At 49.1% G+C, this 20,444-nt stretch overlaps 1 protein-coding gene across 1 annotated transcript; it reads right to left on the bottom strand.

Moving 5' to 3' along the window:
* Positions 1-692: 692 nt before the first annotated feature.
* DAZAP2 (DAZ associated protein 2) lies at positions 693-7,269 on the bottom strand. Its single transcript, XM_075901683.2, has 4 exons — positions 7,119-7,269; positions 4,114-4,235; positions 2,600-2,842; positions 693-2,078 (listed from the first exon to the last, which is right to left on the bottom strand). Exons 1-4 carry the CDS (start codon positions 7,129-7,131, stop codon positions 1,950-1,952), a joined length of 507 nt encoding a protein of 168 aa, XP_075757798.1. The 5' UTR covers positions 7,132-7,269; the 3' UTR covers positions 693-1,949.
* Positions 7,270-20,444: the final 13,175 nt, after the last annotated feature.

Here is a 20,444-nt window from a genome sequence, read left to right as displayed (position 1 = left end):
CTCAATTGTGCTGGTCTCCCTTCTACCTTTCCTTAAGATCATGAACTCTATTATTTCGTGATCACTGTCCCCTATACTGTCTTCCACTTTCAAGTTCTCAACTAGTTCCTCCCTATTTGTTAAAACCAAATTCAGAACAGCTTCTCCTCTGGTAGCTTTTTCAACCTTCTGAAACAGAAAGTTGTCTCCAATGCAGTCCAGAAACTTATTGGATAGCCTGTGCCCCGCTGTGTCCAACCCCTCCCTTCATCCAAGCTCCCATCCAGACCCCCACGCTCCCGCCTGCACCCCAGTCCTCTACCCTGTCCCAGACCCTGCACCTCCATCAGTGTCATGGAAGGAGTGCAGCCCTTGACCATGTACCAAATTCTTGGAGTGCCCCCCCCATCAAAAATTATTGCCCACTCCTCCGTTAGATTCCCTCTTGTACAAGTCCACTTACTCATGACATTCTGCAATATCCCCCAAAGCAACAGAACAGTGCACACCAACTTCACTTCTTTCTTGCCTTTTATCTTTTCCTGTCTTTCATGCTAATCTCGGGAGTTCTAGATGGGTTCTCCTCAAATCTTAAGAGTTCCCCTTTCATAAAACCTACTTAAGATGATGCTTGCAAGGAGGCAGGAAAGAAAACACAAGCCTTTAAAAAACAATAAACCAAGCTGAGCAACAGTCAGGAGTTCTTTGTGAGGTCTAATGCAACTTTGTCACTTTATTCAAATTTTCAAAATAGTCTTTATTCTACTTTTTTTTTAGTATAAAAAAAATCCACAAGTTAAGTGCACCACAGTGTATACAGAGAGAGACATAATGCTGAACGCCCATAACAGTCAGTTATATGGTTGAACACGACATACAATACAGAGATTTAGATTCAACTGAAACCTCAAGATAAAATATATTCACCAAATCTGATTTTTTTTCTTCATAAAACAAAAACCAAAAGATTGAGGATCCCTGAAATATTCTTCTTAACCCTAATAAGACTTCATTATACTCAAGTCATTTTTAAAAGTATGCATTCATAAAACAAGCCATTCACCAAGCTAACTTGTGTGTCGGTTGACAGTCGCTACACACTCACCCGTGAATGGAAACCAGTCTCAGTGTAGAGTAAGAGCCTGATGTTTTGCTGTCAAGACACCAAGTTGCTTTTAAAATGTGGTTTTGTTATTAAGCCATAGTTTTAAAAGTCTAGTTTGCATTTAATGAAACGTTCAAACAGGAGTTGCACTGTGTTTCAGGCACCAAAGCATGGCTTTGATTAGATTCAACGTGCAAAGGGGCCCCTACGGGAAATGTATAAAAAGAACGTCCCATGTCGCTCTCTAGCTGCATACCTGCCTGGAGAAAAATGAAGAGCGAATGTGAGCACAGAGAGTGCTTCAAGGGATCCATTTGACTATGAAGTCACGAAGGAGAAAAAGCCTTTAGTGGCCTCGAATATATGGCCACTAAGGAAATTAATGTGACTGGCATTTTATCCAGCACCACTGATTCTATGGAAGGAGGAAAAAAGGATGCATGGATCTCAATCCTACTGATAAACAGTAGAGTTGAGATGGATCTGAAAGAAATATATTGAGATACTTTTCAACCCAGATTTCTTTCCTACCCTTCTCCTCCCGCCCCCTTATTTTATAGACAGTTGATTAATGAAAGCCAAGAGACGGTGCTGCAGTATTACTCCAGTGGAATTAAAGGAAGATCTGTGGGGCTGCTTAGCTCACATTCATTTCATGAATTAACCCCTCTTAAATCGAGGCACTGCTACCATTACATGGTTTCTTATTAAGCTTTAAAAGTGCCTGAAGGGCTGGGCACCAGGAAGACACCCCACCACTCTGTGTCTAAACTGCAACTTCAGGTTAATATGACTAAAGCAGTTACATTGTGAGAAGTGCTGACAGTATGTGATGTCTTTCCTTACACAAGCATGGCCTCTCGGTTCACCAGATAGTGTAGCCACCATCCGAGCCCCCCAAGAAGTAGCTTCCCTTCCGTTGTGTCACTAGCACGTTGGCACCCTGCATGGCTGCCAGCTGGGCCGCATTGGGAGGGCAGCCAGGAGGTGGTGGCTGAAAGACAGAAAGGGGACAGGTTAAGCAGATCAAACGACAATGCCTCTGAGACAGCATTGTCTGGCAGATGAGCTGTCTTGGGATACAGTGAACTAGGTCCTGCCTTTTGCCACACAGTACTTAATGACCATCAGTGCACCCCTAGCTAGCTAACTACACAAAGACCAGGGCAACACCCTGGCCGCCTGGTTTCCATGAGTGGAGAAGTCATCCCTGCTTCATCCGGAGAAGGACAGAAGTGGTGAGGTGCTGAGATAGGAAAAAGTGAAAGCCATGCATGCCGCCTTGGCTGTTGACTTCCACCCCGCCGCCGAAGCAGAGACATCCTGGCAGGAAAAGACTGCGCCAGAACGGCATCAGCTCTACGAGCAAAGGTTACAAAGCCTGACTTGCGACTAGCAGCTGATTGTTCTAACTACAGCCAAAAGCATCCTTTGGAGAAACATTTAGATGGAGGGGCAACTTCCCACGTGCCTCAGAGAGAGACAGGCCTGGTCGCCACAGTATGTTATACTTACAGGAATATTACTAGCAGTACCAGCCCCAAACCTCGCACCGGCATCAAACGCTCCTTCAACAAGGACAGTTGACCCAGGAGGGTAGACAGGGCCTACAGGATAATATGCCATTGGAACGGAAGAGCCCATTGGACCGACAGCCACCGACTGAGCCATGGGCAGGTAGAGAGAAGTACCAGGGTATGCAGCAGACATAGTAGGTACGGTGGCAGCCCCTGGATGCACAAAGCTTTGACGATAGAGCTAGAATGAGAAACACACATGGAAGTGACAAGATTTTCTTTACCCCACGGCCATTTACACAGATTCTCTCTCATAGTAGGTCATAGGGTTGCTACCCTCTCACAAGTACAGGGGCAGTCCCTTCCCTGCAAGCGCGACTGCACCAGTAGGCAGAGAATAGTCTGTTTGGATCACGCCACGCATGGTGCTTCCCAACTGCCTGGCACAATTGGCCCAGAAGAACCATCTGATTGGCTTTTGCCTACACAGTTTAGCTCTAGTGGCAGCTCCGATTTGAGAAAGGAAACGTTATTTGTGGACCTCAGAGCAAATTCTTCCCTTTTCAGAACAGAAATGTTGGGCTTGAGCATTTAGCCAAAAACTGCTAATTAATGCTTTACGGGTTACCGGGGGGGGGGGGGGGAGAGGGTTTTGAAACTTGGAACAACTTCCAAAGTGCACAGCGCATGCTTTTCTAATTACGAGTCACAATGGCATGTGCTCACACAGCAGATCTCTCACTGGACAGAACTGACTGCTGCCCATGTCTTGTAAGGTGGAAATGGTCATTCCAGGCTAACAGCAATGCAGGTACAGGAAGTCCCCAACTTACGAACAGGCTGTGTTCCAAAAGTTCATTTGAAAGCCGGTTCTTCAGAATGCGTTTTCCCATAGAAATAATATTATAAACGGTCGTGATGTTTCCTGGCTAGCCCACAAAAGCCTATTTAACCCATAAGGTAGTTGAAATTCTGTATATTTGCAATGAAAAATAGCAGAACGTTGTTGTGTTTTTAAATTTAACCTTGAATGCTGGTGCCTGAGGAAAGGCAAGATTAATTAGAGGAGGATGAGGTCAGTAGAGATTCTGAAGGGGACTTGTGAGCATTCCCCAGATGCCCTTCCTCCCTTCCCCACGGGCTCTGTGCAGCTCCTGCAGACAGCCCTATCCTTACCAGGAGGCAGCAAGAAGCACGAGAATGGGCCAGAGAACACTGGAGGAACAGGGGGCAACTGTTCAGACAGTAGCTAGAGAGAAGAGGCGGTTTTCCCTTCAAATGCCACTGCTCTCCAGCCACTATCTACGTAACCGCCCCCTAGTCCTCCAGTCACCCCATCACCTGTGCCTCTCCCCTGCTCCCCTGAGGCTACAGGTGAGCTTTTGTTTGTAGTTGTGGATGTTCAGAAGTCAGATGTTTGAAACACGGGGCGTGCCAGTATTACGAATTCATGTGTAACCAAGTTTACTTTTTGGGTGTGGAGCACAAATAAAGACAGGACATACGGCATACCTCAGAGTAAGCAGGAGGTGCATCGGTATATGGTGGTGCCTGAGGAAGAGGCATGGTCTGTGGGTACACAGAAGGATTACCAGGAGGTTGCACTGGGTAGGATGGCTGCGTCGGATATTGACCTAAGAGGCAGAAGAGAATTTGGCCAGCGTTAACAGAGCTGCCATTATGGAAATGGGACAGAAGATGAGCTGATGGAAAGCCCCCTCCTTTATAGATCCTTGAGAGAGAGGACCATAATTCATTGAAATAGCCAATATTTGTACATAACAACAAGAGGCAGAGTGCACAAGAAGGAAGGTACAAAATAAAATCCACTCGGTACGCGTAGTCTGATTGGAACTAAAAGCAAAAACTAATTTCTGTACTGTTAAAATCCTTTAAAAGAACTAGGCCACTACGAAAAACAAACACCTTCGTGTGCAGAGCTGCTGACAAACCACCCTATTTAGAATTAGGCATTTCTCTGCTCAGACTTGCAAGTCACAAAGTTTTGACTCTGTGCCACAGAACTACGCCAACTACTGGGACATCAACAATACTAGACCCTTTATCATTTGAAGTTCTTGATAGGCTGTCACACGTGCTATTTTCAAAGAGCATCTGTTAATGAACTTAATGTTTTACAACTTAACACGGTTAATCTGTGTACCGAGAGAGAGAGAACAAAAGGGATATCATAGATTGCAGCAAGAAATAAATAGTCCCCCAAATAAGAGCAGATCTGTTCCCTAACCCAAGCTCTCCCCCCCACACACACACACACTATTCTTTCTTACCCATTTATTAATTTATGCAAAAGATGACATTGCATTAAAATGGCATGCATCTTAACACATCAAGAATAAGTAACTGTAGGGTGATAGAAATGTAGCCGTTAGTCTGGTGTAGCTGAAACAGAAAACAGGACTATGTAGCACTTTAAAGACTAACAAGATGGTTTATTAGGTGATGGGCTTTTGTGGGACAGATACAATTTTAATTGTATCCTTTGGTATATATGGTTGTGACAATTTTCTTCCACTATTTGATCTGAGGAAGTGGGTCTGGCCCGTGAAAGCTCATCACCTAATAAACCATCTTGTTAGTCTTTAAAGTGATACATAGTCCTGTTTTTTGTTTTAACTGTATGGTAGCATTGCTCTTCAAGTCAAGGCCAATAAGAAGCCCTGCTTAACATCTTGGTAAAATTCTGAAGTGATCTATTAATCCTTACTGCAGCTGGCTCTACAGTCAGTTTCTCTCATCAGGCCACTATCGTGTTTAAAATAAATAATTTCTATGTGTTTGTTCAGCTGCTCTGAACATAGCCAGCAATAGCAAGGAGGCGTTGCTTTAATGTGTCACCATCCAGGAGGTGATGCTTTCATGTGTCACAGTCAGGTCAAAGCTGTGTTCTTGTAAAGCTCTACCAAACCAAAGGCCAATATCAATGTTTCTATGATCAGTACAGATTCAAAACACAGCCTTGAACAAAAAAAAGGAGTGGAGGGGAACACAGTGATCTTGCAGGGTAAACTTGAATTCTAGTCATGCTTTTATAAGAGGCTCATTGCCATGAACATGAGAGCACCCAAAACTAGAGGGAGCCACTGCCCCGAGGAAAATTAAGAGAAAAGAAGCAGCTTTGCTGATCGCAAGTGACCAAGATTCCTGAAGTGATTAAAAGATCTTAATACCTCTCGAAAGGCCGGCAGCTCATACTACCCAAGGCAAATAATAAACACAATCAACGGGAGTTGTACAAATGTGTATTAACCCCTCAAGCACAGCTCCTCAATGTCACAGACCCCACCACTACCCTGATGGCCTCCTCCACGACTATCACTCCCCTCTCCAAGGTGCTGCTGGGGCATAGCGCAATCCTGCAGACAGAGCAGCTCTCTTACGGGAAACAGGCGAGGGAGAGACCCCGTGACACAGTTTAGGGATTCTCAGCAAATCCAGGTTCACGCACTGAACGGCTGCATTAACTGTTACGTACAAGCCTCCCAAGAATGCCTGGGGCTCCCTGTTTCTTCAAGGCAACAAGGAGTCACCACCCTCACCCTCTTGCCCCACCATTCCCTTGTGCCCTTCTAGCTGCCTTATCGTGACCCATGACAACAGTCTCCTGCAGCTATACGCGCTGCTACAAGCATCCCCCCTTCCCCCCAAAAACCCACCCCCACCTGCAGAACTACTGCCCCCAAGGAGCTGACTCCTCCCCTATGCGGTGACCCCTTCCCCTGCCTCCCCCATAGGGATGACCCCTCCACGCACCCCTTCCCCTCCTCCCTGTGAAGTTGACCCCTTATTCCATGGGGCTGACCCCTCTCCCACGGCACAGGCCCCTTCCTCACACCCCACCCCTGCCTCCCCCAAGAGGCTAACCCCTCACCATAGGGCTGAGCCCCTCCCCCCACAAGGCTGCCCCCCCTCCCCCAAGAGGCTGACCCCTTGCTATGGGGCTGACCCCTCGCCCCTCCCCCCCCACAAGGCTGACCCCTTGCTATGGGGCTGACCCCTCGCCCCTCCCCCCCCACAAGGCTGACCCCTTGCTATGGGGCTGACCCCTCGCCCCTCCCCCCCCACAAGGCTGACCCCTTGCTATGGGGCTGACCCCTCCCCCCCCACCTCGCCCCTCCCCCCCCACAAGGCTGACCCCTTGCTATGGGGCTGACCCCTCGCCCCTCCCCCCCCCCAAGGCTGACCCCTTGCTATGGGGCTGACCCCTCGCCCCTCCCCCCCCACAAGGCTGACCCCTTGCTATGGGGCTGACCCCTCGCCCCTCCCCCCCCACAAGGCTGACCCCTTGCTATGGGGCTGACCCCTCGCCCCTCCCCCCCCACAAGGCTGACCCCTTGCTATGGGGCTGACCCCTCGCCCCCAAGGCTGACCCCTTGCTATGGGGCTGACCCCTCGCCCCTCCCCCCCCACAAGGCTGACCCCTTGCTATGGGGCTGACCCCTCGCCCCTCCCCCACAAGGCTGACCCCTCGCTATGGGGCTGACCCCCCCTCTTGCCTTTTCCGTTCATGGCTCGCTCGGGCGGTGGCTCCGCTCGCTCCGCGCACTTCCTTGTTATTGTCACTGCGGCGCTGCGACGGGTGGGGGGAGGGGCGGCCGACGTCGGCGTGTGCGCGGCGTCCTGACGTCACGGCGCGAGGGGAGAGGTCATGGGGGCGTGGCCTACGCGGGCGAGCGGGGTTGCGTAATGCGAGCCCCGCCCCCCCCGTTCCAAACGGCGAGTCCCGCCCCCACCCGGGCCTGGGGAGCGGGGGGGGGCTGCTTGTCCCGGGCCTGGGGGAGGGGGAGCGGGGGGGGCTGCTTGTCCCGGGCCTGGAGGGGAGGGGGAGCGGGGGGGGCTGCTTGTCCCGGGCCTGGAGGGGAGGGGGAGCGGGGGGGGCTGCTTGTCCCGGGCCTGGAGGGGAGGGGGAGCGGGGGGGGGCTGCTTGTCCCGGGCCTGGGGGAGGGGGAGCGGGGGGGGGGGGGGCTGCTTGTCCCGGGCCTGGAGGGGAGGGGGAGCGGGGGGGGGCTGCTTGTCCCGGGCCTGGAGGGGAGGGGGAGCGGGGGGGGGCTGCTTGTCCCGGGCCTGGAGGGGAGGGGGAGCGGGGGGGGGCTGCTTGTCCCGGGCCTGGAGGGGAGGGGGAGCGGGGGGGGCTGGCTGGGGGGGGAGGGGGAGCGGGGGGGGGCTGCTTGTCCCGGGCCTGGAGGGGAGGGGCAGCGGGGGGGGCTGCTTGTCCCGGGCCTGGAGGGGAGGGGGAGCGGGGGGGGCTGCTTGTCCCGGGCCTGGAGGGGAGGGGGAGCGGGGGGGGCTGCTTGTCCCGGGCCTTGAGGGGAGGGGCAGCGGGGGGCTGCTTTGGCTGCGCTGCATTTCCCAGCCAGGTATTGGTTTGGGGGGGAGCCACCTCTCCTTCCAGCCAAGGAGACCAGACGCTCTTCCTTCTCCCTCTGTGAGCACCAACATGCGGGTAGATGTTTGATAACAGAGGGCTCTTTAATCAAGCAGACAAAAGCATAACGAGCGCCCCTGGCTAGAAACTGAAACTGGGCCTCTTCAGGCCACCAGTAAAGCACACACATGAAACAGGGTAATTTACCATTGGAGTAACTTCCCAAAGGAAGTCACAGCGGGGTAGCTGTGTTAGTCTGTAACTTTAAAAGCAACAGCTGTCCTGTGGCATCTTAGAGACTAAGAAAAATATACAGTATCATAAGCTTTTTGTGGGTGAAACCCACTTCCTCAGATGAGCTGGAGTGGCAATAACAGAATCGAAGATATATATAACAGCAAAAGAAGCACCGGTCAATTGTAGGACCTGGGTTAATTAAGCTAATTAAGTGGGCTGCCTGTGTCCCATTTATATCTTTTGATGTGACAATGGGGATGTTAAAGGCAGGGGAAATGGGCTTTCTAGTGCATTAATCATGTCTTTATTCAAGCCCAGGCTAACAATGTCATATTTGTAGATGAATTCCAGTTCTACAGTGTCTCTCTGTAATTGGCTGGTGCAATTTCTTTGTAGAATAATGGCTATTTTTAAATCCATGATTGAGTGACCAGATAGGTTAAAATGTTCCCCTACAGGTTATTGTGTGTTACCATTGCTGATGTCTGATTTGTGTGGAGGCAGATTCTCCATCTCTTGAAGTCTTTCAAGACAGGATGACTTTAAAAATAGACTGTAGCTCAGCCACTAGATACAGGCTTGTTGCAAGACTCACTGACTAATGCTCTCTCAAGTAGCAAAGAGCTGTAAACAGTCAATTGAGCTAACTTGAGGGGGGGGATCCATGTAATCTTCCTTTTTTGTTTTTTCTCCCTTCTGAATCGGACATAGAAAAGGCAAGCGTTTCTAAGTTCATACATAAAAGATCAATGGAAATAGCTGATAACCTCCAAATATTTTTACATTTAATTAAGCCTTAAGGCAAGTTAAATTTCACCAAGCAGTGGATTGTGTTCATTAGCACCAGCTAATGCTTTATTAGTTATTTTGGCCCGAGCTTTAGGATATGTTAGTTATTTTAAAACATATCCTCTTTGGTGTTAAAACAGGAAGTTGGTGTCTGTACTATTCCCCAGACTCCTGTTTCATACCCTCATGGGACTCGCTCAGGAATAGTGACCCCACCTCGTGCATGCCCCTTCTTTACAAGGTGATTGCGGAACCAAGGGCTGGAACCAGCTTGCATCCATGTGATCACACACGGGCAAATTCAAGATAATTATTGGAACAACTCGCGTAGAGACAGGGTAGTTTCTACATCCTTTGCCGTTTTTGTCAAGATTGGATGTCTTGCTCAGTGATCTGCTATTGCTAAAACAGAATGAATGAGCCTGATGCAGAAATTCTTGGGTAAGGTTCTTTGCCCTGAGGAGTTCAGACTGGATTATCAAAATGCTTCTTTCTGGCTTTACAGTCGATGGAATCCAGAGTGGTTTTGAGAGTAAGTATCCCATGTAAGCCATGGGTTAGGCAAGTGGCTAGTCAAAATGTCCATTTGATGGAATTTGTTCATTTATTCTTTTAAAAACAACAAGGAATTATGGTACCTTAAAGATTAACCGATTTATTTGGGCATAAGCTTCCATAGGTCAAAACCAATTTGTCTGCTGCAGGGAGTAGTAATCACAGAGGTAGGAATATATAATTCTAGCATATAAAAAGGGGAGTTACTTTACGGCTGTGTCTAGACTGGCAAGTTTTTCCGGAAAATCATCTGCTTTTCCGGAAAAACTTGCCAACTGTCTACACTGGCCGCTTGAATTTCCAGAAAAGCACTGACGATCTCATGTAAAATCATCAGTGCTTTTCCGGAAAAACTATGCTGCTCCCGTTTGGGCAAATGTCTTTTTCCAAAAGACTTTTGCGCAAAAGGGCCAGAGTAGACAGCATAGTACTGTTTTCCGCAAAAAAGCCCCGATCGCGAAAAAGGCGATCTGGGCTTTTTTGCGGAAAACCGCGTCTAGATTGGCCACGGACGCTTTTCTGCAAAAAGTGCTTTTGTGGAAAAGCACCCTGCCAATCTAGACGTGCTTTTCCAAAAATGCTTTTAACGGAAAAGTTTTCCGTTAAAAGCATTTTCAGAAATTCATGCCAGTGTAGACGTAGCCTCCAAGTGGAGGACCACTGTTATCAAGGCCAGTTCAGTCCCACTATGTTTTCCAGGTACAGACTAACGTGGCTATTCCTCTGACATTTATTCTTTGTAACTTGTCCATATGGCATCTCGCACAGTGGGGAGCTGTAATATAAATAATAAACAATCAAATGATTCAGAAGAGAACAGTTCCTTTCAAATGGTCCCAGATAACTACAGCTGTTTCATAAGGCAGTCGCTTGCAACCAGGGGTGCATGTACCACTGGGGGTATGTAGAGGTCTTCCAGGGGATTCATCAGCTCATCTAGATATTTGCCTATTTGCATAAAAAGCCCCAGAAAAGTCTGTACAAACTAAAATTTCATAAATGACTTGTTTATACTGCTGTATCTACTACAGACTGAAATACGAGTACAATATTTATATTATGTTCCAATTGATGTATAAATAGAAGGTAAAAATTAGAAGCTATTTTTCAGTAACAGTGTGGCTCTTGTACTTGGATTTTTATGACTGATATTGGAAGCAAGTAGTTTTTAAGTGAGGGGAAGCTTGCGGGTTTGCAAGACTTCTGAAAGGGATAGAGTGGTCTGGAAAGACAGACAGCCACTGAGAGACCTCCAGTTTGGTTTTGTTATACAGGTGGTCCCTGAGTTACGAATGCGTCGACTTACAACCGTTCGTACTTATGACCAACCTCCCATTGAGTACATTACAGCTGGAACCCGAGGTACGAATGCGCGATCTGCGCTTACGAACAGCACGGTCACATTTAAATTAATGGAGTCCGACTTACGAACAGATTGAGTTGTGACCAAGTGTTTGGTACGTAACTCGTTCGTAAGTCGGGGACTATCTGTAGTCATACTGAAGAACTGCAACCTGCCAGGATAGGTGGACTCTCAATATCAAATATTCAGTCAGTTCTTATCTCTTCTCCCAGACTGTTTTGTCTATAGCAACGATGGGCAACTGAGGCTAGTGACTGGGCTGCGTGAGCGGCCCTCCTTCATGTCAGTGGGCCGCAAGATTGTCAGAACCAAGACGGTCTCCTGTGATGGGGCAGTTTTGCTCACAGTGCTCGCGTAGCTAGAATTTGTGGGATGTGCCGATGGAACCATAGTGATACTTTGATTGGCTGCCGAGGGAGCGCACGGCTCTCACAGTCAGTATTATGTGTGATCAGCGCCCACCTCACGTCACTAGCCCTTGCTTTATGTGGGCGTGACTTTAATAATACGGGTAGGGGGGAAAAACCGACGTGTACGAAAACAAGTGGAATCTTGCAATTCTGCGTGTAGGCAACAAGAAACAAAATGTCTTACGGGCCCTATACAGAACTCCGGTGGGCCACAGGTGGTCTATCATTGGTCTATAGCCTTGATTAGGCACTTGTCTGGTTCTCCCAGGAATGTCTCTATGCTTTCTTCTGTGCTGCCTGCCCCTTACACATGGTCTATAGCACCCTTGCCTGAATTAGGTCTTCATTCGCCAAAGCACTTAAGCATCAGCTTAAGTCCATCTGCTGTGTTTTACACCCGTGCCTAATTGCTTTGCTGAGTTGAAGATCTGGGCTTGAGTACTTAAAGCCTGCCTATTGAAGTCCTCCTGGCAGGACTGGGATGTTTATCCATAAGACTGCTCACCTTTTATGGCCCTGATGCAACAAAGTAGCTAAGCACACATCCTGAGAGAGTCTGGTTAACCTCAATGGGATTCTTCATGTGCTTAACGTTAAATGTGCATGCAAGTGCTTGGCTGGGTGAGGTCTTGATCGCACTGGGAGGAACTCTGTGACATGAGAAAGCTCAGCACCTTTAAGACCAGGACCCAGAGAACCGAAACAAGACAGGGGCTCAGCTGGTGTGCACCTGTCGGTTGTCACAACACTGGTTTGATAGTCCAAGTCAACACTGCTATAACCGAATTCATAGTCCAAGGCCCTGGGATAGGTGAAACAAAGGGCTATTCTGTAATACAAGAAGTCAGGTTCCATATGTACAAATTTTCCTCCTCCGGAAATAGAACAGATGTGGATTTTATATTTTTGGCATAAGTTTAAAAAAAATAGCACTTTCTGTCTTGACTCTTGTATGAAAACTTTTCTGATTCAATCTGGTTTGGGGTGAAAGCTCCCCTCCCCCGCCTTTTATCAAGCTAATTCTTAGGCATCTCAATCAACAATTGCACGGCCGTTTAAGTGAACTTCTCATGAATAATGTACAGGGCTACTGATGAATATGCACATCAGTTGCTATGCCTGTGAGGGCTTTATAAATAATGTATGAGCATAAAATGTTCCTCACCTTGCTACTGTACAGGAGCTATAAAAAAAATATTTACCCTTTAAAGTGGGAGAGAGAGCCATATAGATAGCTTGAAACCTGTCTGTATTTACCACACTAAAAATGGGTGAGCAGAGAGAGAGACAGAGCCATGAGCATCTCCATCAGAAGAGGCCGATCGTTTTCCTGCCACATACTAAAAAATGGTTTCTAAAATGATGATGGCTTGAGGTCTGTGTGACAGCGCGTTGGGGGTCCCCCGTCTCCTGCACCCTGAAATGGCACAAACAGACTGCACCAGCCGGTGGAATAGAGGAAGTTTATTGCCTCTCCAGGATACAGCACAGCACAGATGTAATCTGGTCACAGAGCTGGGCTAGGATGCCTCAGGCCCCCTTGAGATGGGGGAGACTGGGCCCCTAAACTCCAGCCCCTTTCCTAGGCTGTCTCCTCCATGCTCCCAGACAGCAACTAACTCACCCTCTTCCCGCCCTGCCCCCAGCCAGGGCAGCATTCCACCTTCCTTTGTTCCTCTCCATGGGGGGTGTCTGGCCATACCGCTTGAGAGGTCCCTTTGCATAGTGACTCATCCTGTTTTGCTGGGTCGTGGTACCCACGGCAGCCAGTGGGGGTTACCCCAGAGCCAGCAGCATAGAAACCAGCCAGGTTCCCTCACTACGTCACAGTCTGCTGTCCCTCTGAGGGCCCGATCCTGCAAGGTACAGCTTAATGTGGGTGTGTGCCTCCAATACACTTTGAGATGAGGTGAGAGAACGTCTCACCTACTATATCTGAAAGTGTATATTATTAATTCTGATTTAATGATTGTGAAAACTTCCCCGCAGAGGGAACGCCGACATTCTTTTGGAGGCATGCTAGACAAAGAAACACATTTCAAACCCTCCAAGTGCCAGCAGATGGGCCTGGATTAGCAAGGGGTGAAATTGCCCTTGTTCCGGTCACAATCTCTGATGCATCTGGTTGCTGTCAGAGACAGGATACTGTGCTAGGTTGTCTACTCTTCTTTCCACTTTCCAGTGCCAATATTTTCAGAAGTGATCACTGATTTTGAATCCCTGGGGTTGGCGGGCGGGGGGCTGTCTTGATTTGTTTGGTGTTCAGTAGCCAGCTTGATAGACTGTGAGCCGCATTTCCAGACTCCAGCTGGTGTCAGCAGCTCCGTAAATCAGGCCTAAAGGGTTTTGAGCTGAAAAGCCAAAAATTGAAGCACTTAAATGAGAGGCTCCTTTTGAACATTGAGCTGTGCTAAAGACTGGACTTCCTGCCCGGAGTGATTCCAAATGGCGGCAGGACAGCTTCCCTAGCACAAGGATGACTCTCTACAAATCAAATGCCAAATAGATGAATTTCAGTTCAGTTTTGGCAAAAGGTGAGTGTGGACCAAAGCTTGAGTTACAGATTTAATGCTGGTTAACAGAGACACTGAGTTGGACTGTTTCTGTTGTTTCCACTTTAAGTTCCTGCCCCTGTAAAGAGCCATGAGTGTAACTCTACTTGTGAATAGTTGAAGGTTAAAAGGCATTGAGGATAGCCAGAATGGGTAGGATGGTGTCTTTGGCCTCTGTCAGAAGCTGGACATGGATGATGGGAGGGATCACCTGATCAGGACCAGCCTGAGGCCAGCTGCAGCAGCTGGCGCCCCAGGCTGAAGGCGCAATCGGCGCCCCCACCTGCACGGCCATCAATGGTCGTGACGTCGTCATCGGGCGCCCTGTGACATCATCATCGGGCGCCCTGTGACATCATCATCGGGCGCCCCGGTCCGGCGGCGCCCTAGGCGACCGCCGAGTCTGCCTATGCTCACGGGCCGCCCCTGCACTTGATGGTTCCCTGTTCTATTCGCTACCTCAGTGGCCAATGCCAGGTGCCCCAGTCGGCAGCCAGGACACTGGTCTAGATGGATCTTTGGTCTGACCCAGTGTGGCCGTTCTTATGTTACTCAGCACCATGCAGAATTAGGCCCATAATTAGTGTCCTAATGATTAATACAAAGCAATTGTTAATTACTTTATGGTACCTCCTATTTGCAGATCTCAAAGGGCAAAATTCTGGCTCCATTTTAATCAGCGGGGCTCTGTCTACACAGCAGCGTTATTTCAGAATAGCTGACGTTCTGAAATAACATAGTCCGCTTCTACACTTCAAGCAGTTATCTCGACATAATGTCAAAATAATCTTAGAATCCTAGGGCTGGATGAGACCTCAGGAGTCATCGAGTCGAGCCCTCTGCCCAAAGCAGGACCAATCGTAACTAACTCATGCCAGCCAGGGCATAATGTCGAGCCGGAGGGCTTCTTACTCTGACTCCTGTGACGCTCATTTTACGAGGAGTAAGGGAAGTCGGAGGACGAGTGCTCTTTCTCAGGCTTCCTGCCATGTAGACAGCGCCAAAAGCCGAAATAAGCTATTTCGACTTAAGTCTTGCAGTTGACATAGCTCAAGTTGCATAGCTTATTTCAGCTTTCCCCCTGCTGTATACACGTGCCCTGGAAGTTTTGTCTTTGATGCAATAGAGAGGGAGGCTGGGACAATTTTTACGGTGAGGGTGCGGAGAGCCTTTGAACCAAACTGTAAACCCCGTGTATGATGGAAAACACTTCAAGCCAGGGATGTAGCAATAGATCGAGAATTTCAGCCCACAGAAGTAAGCGAAGCCTCCAAGTAGGGAAAGGTCTGAAACTGCAGTGCAAAATCCTGATCCCGTTTCCAGCCCTTAAGGAGAAAACAGAGAATGGTTTGAGTCAACCAAGCATTAAGTACGTGCTTAACTTGAAGCATCTCCTTAAATCAGTGGTCTGCAAACTTTCTGGCCCATCGCTCGCCCTGCTCAATGCAATCCTTTCTGCAGACCACCAGTCAACCACCCATGGTGACCAAAGGGGTGCAGGACTGGGTGGAGGCGCAGGGTCTGGCTGGGAGGTTGGGTGCAGGAGTGAGCTGAGGGTGGGAGGGGGAGAGTCTGGCCGGGAGATTGGGTGTGGGAGTGGGCTGAGGATGGGGGGGTCTGGCTGGAGTGGACTATGGATGGGGGGGGGTCTGGCCAGGAGATTGGGTGCAGGAGTGAGCTGAGGATGAGGGGGGTGGTCTGGCTGGGAGGTTGGGTGCAGGAGCGAGCTGAGGATGTGGGGGGTGGTCTGGCCGGGAGGTTGGGTGCAGGAGCAAGCTGAGGATGTGGGGGGTGGTCTGGCTGGGAGGTTGGGTGCAGGAGTGGGCTGAGGATAGGGGGGTGGTCTGGCCGGGAGGTTGGGTGTTGGAGTGGGCTGAGAATGGGGGGGGGGGGTCTGGCCAGGAGGTTGGGTGCAGGAGTGGGCTGAGGATGGGGGGTGGTCTGGCCGGGAGGTTGAGTGCAGGAGTGAGCTGAGTATGTGGGGGGTGGTCTGGCCGGGAGGTTGAGTGCAGGAGTGATCTGAGGGTGGGAAGGGGAGGGTCTGGCTGGGAGATTGGGTGTTGGAGTGGGCTGAGGATGGGGGGGTGGTCTGGCCGGGAGGTTGGGTGTTGGAGTGGGCTGGAGGGGAGGGGGTCTGTCCAGGAGGTTGGGTGCAGGAGTGAGCTGAGGATGAGGGGGTTCTGGCTGGGAGGTTGGGTGCAGGAGTGGGCTGAGGATAGGGGGGTGGTCTGGCCGGGAGGTTGAGTGCAGGAGTGAGCTGAGTATGTGGGGGGTGGTCTGGCCGGGAGGTTGGGTGCAGGAGCAAGCTGAGGATGTGGGGGGTGGTCTGGCTGGGAGGTTGGGTGCAGGAGTGGGCTGAGGATAGGGGGGTGGTCTGGCCGGGAGGTTGGGTGTTGGAGTGGGCTGAGAATGGGGGGGTCTGGCTGGAGTGGGCTATGGATGGGGGTGGTGGTCTGGCCAGGAGGTTGGGTGTAGGAGCCAGCTGAGGGGGGCGGGGTCTGGCCAGGAGGTTGGGTGCAGAAGTGGGCTGAGGATGGGGCGGGGAGGGTCTGGCTGGGATTCTGGCCAATTGGAGCAACAGAAAAAGTCTCCCAGTGAGCCGTTTCCTGCACTGCGGTTTCCCCAGCTGGGGGGGGGGGAGTAGCAATGCCCAGAGCTGCTGCTTCCCCCCATGAGCTGGATCCAGCCTGCAAGGCTTGGGGCTTCCCCCCCCCCCCCCACACACACACACTGTGGTAGGAAACCAACCTCATGGTGCAAGGTGGGCGCAGGGCTGGAGTGTTGGTGCAGGCTCCCCACAGCGGGTGGGGGAGGGGAAAAGCATCCCTGAATCCTCGGCCCACCTGCAAGACTATCACGGACCTCGAGTGGTCTGCAAACCACACTTAGACCCACTGGCTTAAATCCATCCCTATCCAGCCAAGCACTGAAGCCCGTGGTAATAGAGCAGAAGCAGAATCTTTGTATTTTGCTGAATCCAAGAGGAACCCTGTCTTTTTGATTGCTTGGGTTTTGTGCTATGGGGGAAGGCGGGCCTGACCCAGAACCTCCGAGGGAAATTGGGTTGTGGCTTGAGAGCTGTCACTTGTGGAAGGCCTTGTAGGGGGGTGAGATGTCACAGGCCGTGTAGTCAGCTGCAAATGCTAATTTGGCCCATTGCTGTGTGTGTGGTTAGGGAGGCTAAATCTAAGTCAGCGAGAAAGGAAAATACGAGAACGGTAGAATAGGATTGGGTTCTCCATCAATGTTCCTGTGGACAGAGCAGGCACTGAAAGAAAGGGTGTCTGATAACGATCAAACCGGCAATTTTATTCCTGCCAGCTATTCTTATCAAACATATGCATATCATTTTTTTCCCCCTCTAAACAAGATATTTTTCAAAGAAGTTAGCTCTGGCACTCGCAAAATCAATTCATCCTCAAACTAAATTAAAAATTCAATGTGTACCCTTTCCCCGTATGTATTATATTAATAGTATGCCAATGTATGTAAATGAGTCTGAAACTCAACTAGCTGGGAAGTATTTAAATATTCATAATCACAGTACAGCATATGCAAACCAGATCCTCGACAGAATTGTACTGTGGAGTCTCAAATAACAGCTGTACTGAAGCAAAGCCAGTTGAACATAACTGATTCGGTTATTTAAAAAAAATGTCACTCTGGGTTGTGCATTTGTTAATATTTGTGCATTGGTATTAATGTCTGGATCAAGCCTCAGTTGAGGAAACCGTGTAAACTTGTGTTTAATTTTAAACACATCTTTAACTCCTGTTGAAATCAATGTATTTATTTAAGTGCTTTCTTGAGTTCTCAGAGAGAACTGCCTACATAATATCATTTTTGCTGAGTTCCTCTACAAAATGGGTTTGTTACTAATTAGTACTAAATATAATGCGATACCAGTAGAGATGGTGTAGTCTACTTTCTTATTTTCATTCAGTATGTATTTTTGTGTACAGAAATAGGATGCAAAATAAAGAGTAGTCTCCAAAAATTAACAGTAGTATGTACACATTTTTAAAATTAATGGATAGCCTATAAGTTTGACGCATGTATTAATTCATATACATCCTGAAATGTATTTTAGAAGCACATTTTGAATTAACTTGGGAGAAATCAAAAAGCCACCAATTTAAAACTGGTCCAATAGCTTCTCTGTGAAGAGAACGGATGGCATAATTCTTTCTAGTTGATTCTAGATGTGAGAGAATGTGGTAAAAATAAATCTATTTTATCGGACCATTTTTTGTTAGAGGCACCAGTGACTGAGACATGCTGTTTTCCCCTTTCTCCCGATTAGATAGGATAGACGTTACAATTTATTCAAGTATACCTTTTAAAGCATGCACAATGCAAGATAATTATACTTTGTTTCTTTTTTTAATGAGTCAAAGCTAACTATAATTGTCCATAAGTTGGCTTGCTTTGAAGCATTGCAAATATTGCATCTGTGCTTTTAATGAGGAATACAGTTAAAAGAGAGAGTTGTGTTAATTCTTTTAATTATGGAGTGACACAGTGAAAGTGGCAACCGATTTTGCGTTACAAGCCTGATTCCTACCACTCACCTAAACTCCCCTCTAAAATATATCTGCCTCAAAATTAGAGGGTTAGATCTGAAACTGGGGTAGAATTTTGAAGTCAGTAGGACAAGATCATACTCAAAATATACAGGTGCTCAATAAAATTCAAAAAGTCAGCTCTCTCCCCATCCAGCTCCATCCGCCCCCCTCTACTTCAGTGAAAATAATCACCACTTTCCTGATGATTAGCTATTTACTTGATGATGTCCTTGTTGCTGAGCAAAAGAAATAAAAACAGTCCGTGCCTCACATAGCAGACAGTCTGGAAGTCCAAATTCACCCATGAATTGAGTGTCTGGGAATCAACATAAGGAATGAATTTGGCTCCATATGGTTTAACTATAACTTACTGTTTTATTAAGGCATTTCTGGGGTAGGGATGTTAAATATCGGTTAATTGAATAGTCGAGTGACCTCATGAATTCTTATCGGTTACTTGACTATTCTATAATCCACAGGGATGGGACTGGCAGCCAGTGTGCTCCAGCCCCACTCCCAAAGAGTCCCCCATCACTTTGCGCTGCTGCTGTATCAGAGGCAGCAGCGCGGGGTGCCAGGCAGAAGCTGGTCCATGAGGGGAGCCAATTTAACAACCAGCTGTCTTCATAGACCGGCTGCCCATCACCCCATGCTGCTGCCTTTGATACAGGGGTGGCAGCAGCTCCTGTCTGTGGCACGGAGGAAGTGTCTGAGCTCCTGGACCTGCCTGCCCGCCTATCTCCGAATAACAGTTTAAATGCAGAGCTGCGACGGGGATAGGTCCCAGGCTGCTGGTCAGCCTGCTAAAAAATGTACTGGTGGGGTGGGGGAGGAGAAATGCGTATAGTTTATAGCAGTGGTTCTCAAACTTTCGGGGCTCCGGAGCCCTTTACATGCATACAAATGTATGTGGAGCCCCAGCGGTCCACGGATTGTGTGTGTTGTACCTATCAATGTGTCCAGTTTGTCTACCTCGCAGAGCCCCTGGAGATGTTTCGCGAGTTTGAGAAACACTGGTTTATAGCATTAACCGATAAGCTTTTGCTTATCGGTTAATCGACTTCACTATTACATCCCTGTTCTGGGGTTCCCACCACAGTAGTATCTGAGCACGCCACAGTCACTACTGTATGACCCAACACCTCGGTGAGGTGAGGTGCTAGGAGACTTGACCATGGTTACATAGAAAGCCTGTAGCAGAGGGAGGTGGAGAGAGCGGTGAATCCAGCTCTCAGGTTGTAACCTAAGCAGTGAGCTGAGCCAATGTATAGCAATGCACTGGGTTAACAACCCCGCTCCTCATCCCAACGGCTGTGAATCCCAGTGGGGCAGCTCCAAAATCTTTGAAGTCATTGTGACTCTTTACTGACTTCAAGCGCTCTGGCCCCAGCCCCTGGAGAGCACCAGGAAACTGGCCAGCTAAGGAATGCAGGGTTGGTAGCAGGGGCAAGGGTATATTTTTGAGAGTGGGGGTGCTGATCCAGCCCCCCCAACCTATCCCTGTCCTGACCCCTGGGAGAAAAGCCCTGGCATGAGGGATCTGCAGTGGGGCCCCCAGAGCACAGGGCTGTAGCTGGGTCCCTGGGCATGGGGCCTGTAGCAGATCCCGCAATGCACAGGGAGGCAGGCCCCGGGGTGCAGCAGCACCCTCCAGACCCGAACATCCCATGCCTGTGGTTGTTAAGCAGGCATATGTCCTGATGCACGATGATTCGTTTCCTTGGGACCGCATCACTTGTGGGGAGTTGATCTGTTTTATTCCCTTCCTCAGGCTTTTTCAGCACATGCACCGGTCCCTCCCGCCGCTCGGGCTGTGTCAGGGAGCCAAGTGTGTCTGAGCACAGGCCTGCCGCAGGGCGTGTTGGCCTGGAGGTAGGTTCAAGAGGCCAGCCTTGTCCTTCAATAATGGTGCAACAGCGACTCAGACCAAGCTCGTGATGACTCTTTGAACGTGGCTCTAGCTGCTCTTTGCAGCACATGATATTA

The sequence above is a fragment of the Pelodiscus sinensis genome, chromosome 31 (genome assembly GCF_052426305.1).
Source record: "Pelodiscus sinensis isolate ZL-2025 chromosome 31, ASM5242630v1, whole genome shotgun sequence".
NCBI classification, from domain to species: domain Eukaryota; kingdom Metazoa; phylum Chordata; order Testudines; family Trionychidae; genus Pelodiscus; species Pelodiscus sinensis.
This window is presented reverse-complemented; position numbering and strand designations above follow the sequence as displayed.

What these genes read in the sequence shown, in the direction of transcription:
- DAZAP2 (XM_075901683.2), bottom strand. An exon ending in CACCTCCTGCTTACTCTGAG is followed by an intron (nt 2,843 to 4,113) that starts GTATGCCGTATG and finishes TTCTCATTCTAG; the next exon opens with CTCTATCGTCAAAGCTTTGT. An exon ending in GTACTGCTAGTAATATTCCT is followed by an intron (nt 2,079 to 2,599) that starts GTAAGTATAACA and finishes TCTGTCTTTCAG; the next exon opens with CCACCACCTCCTGGCTGCCC.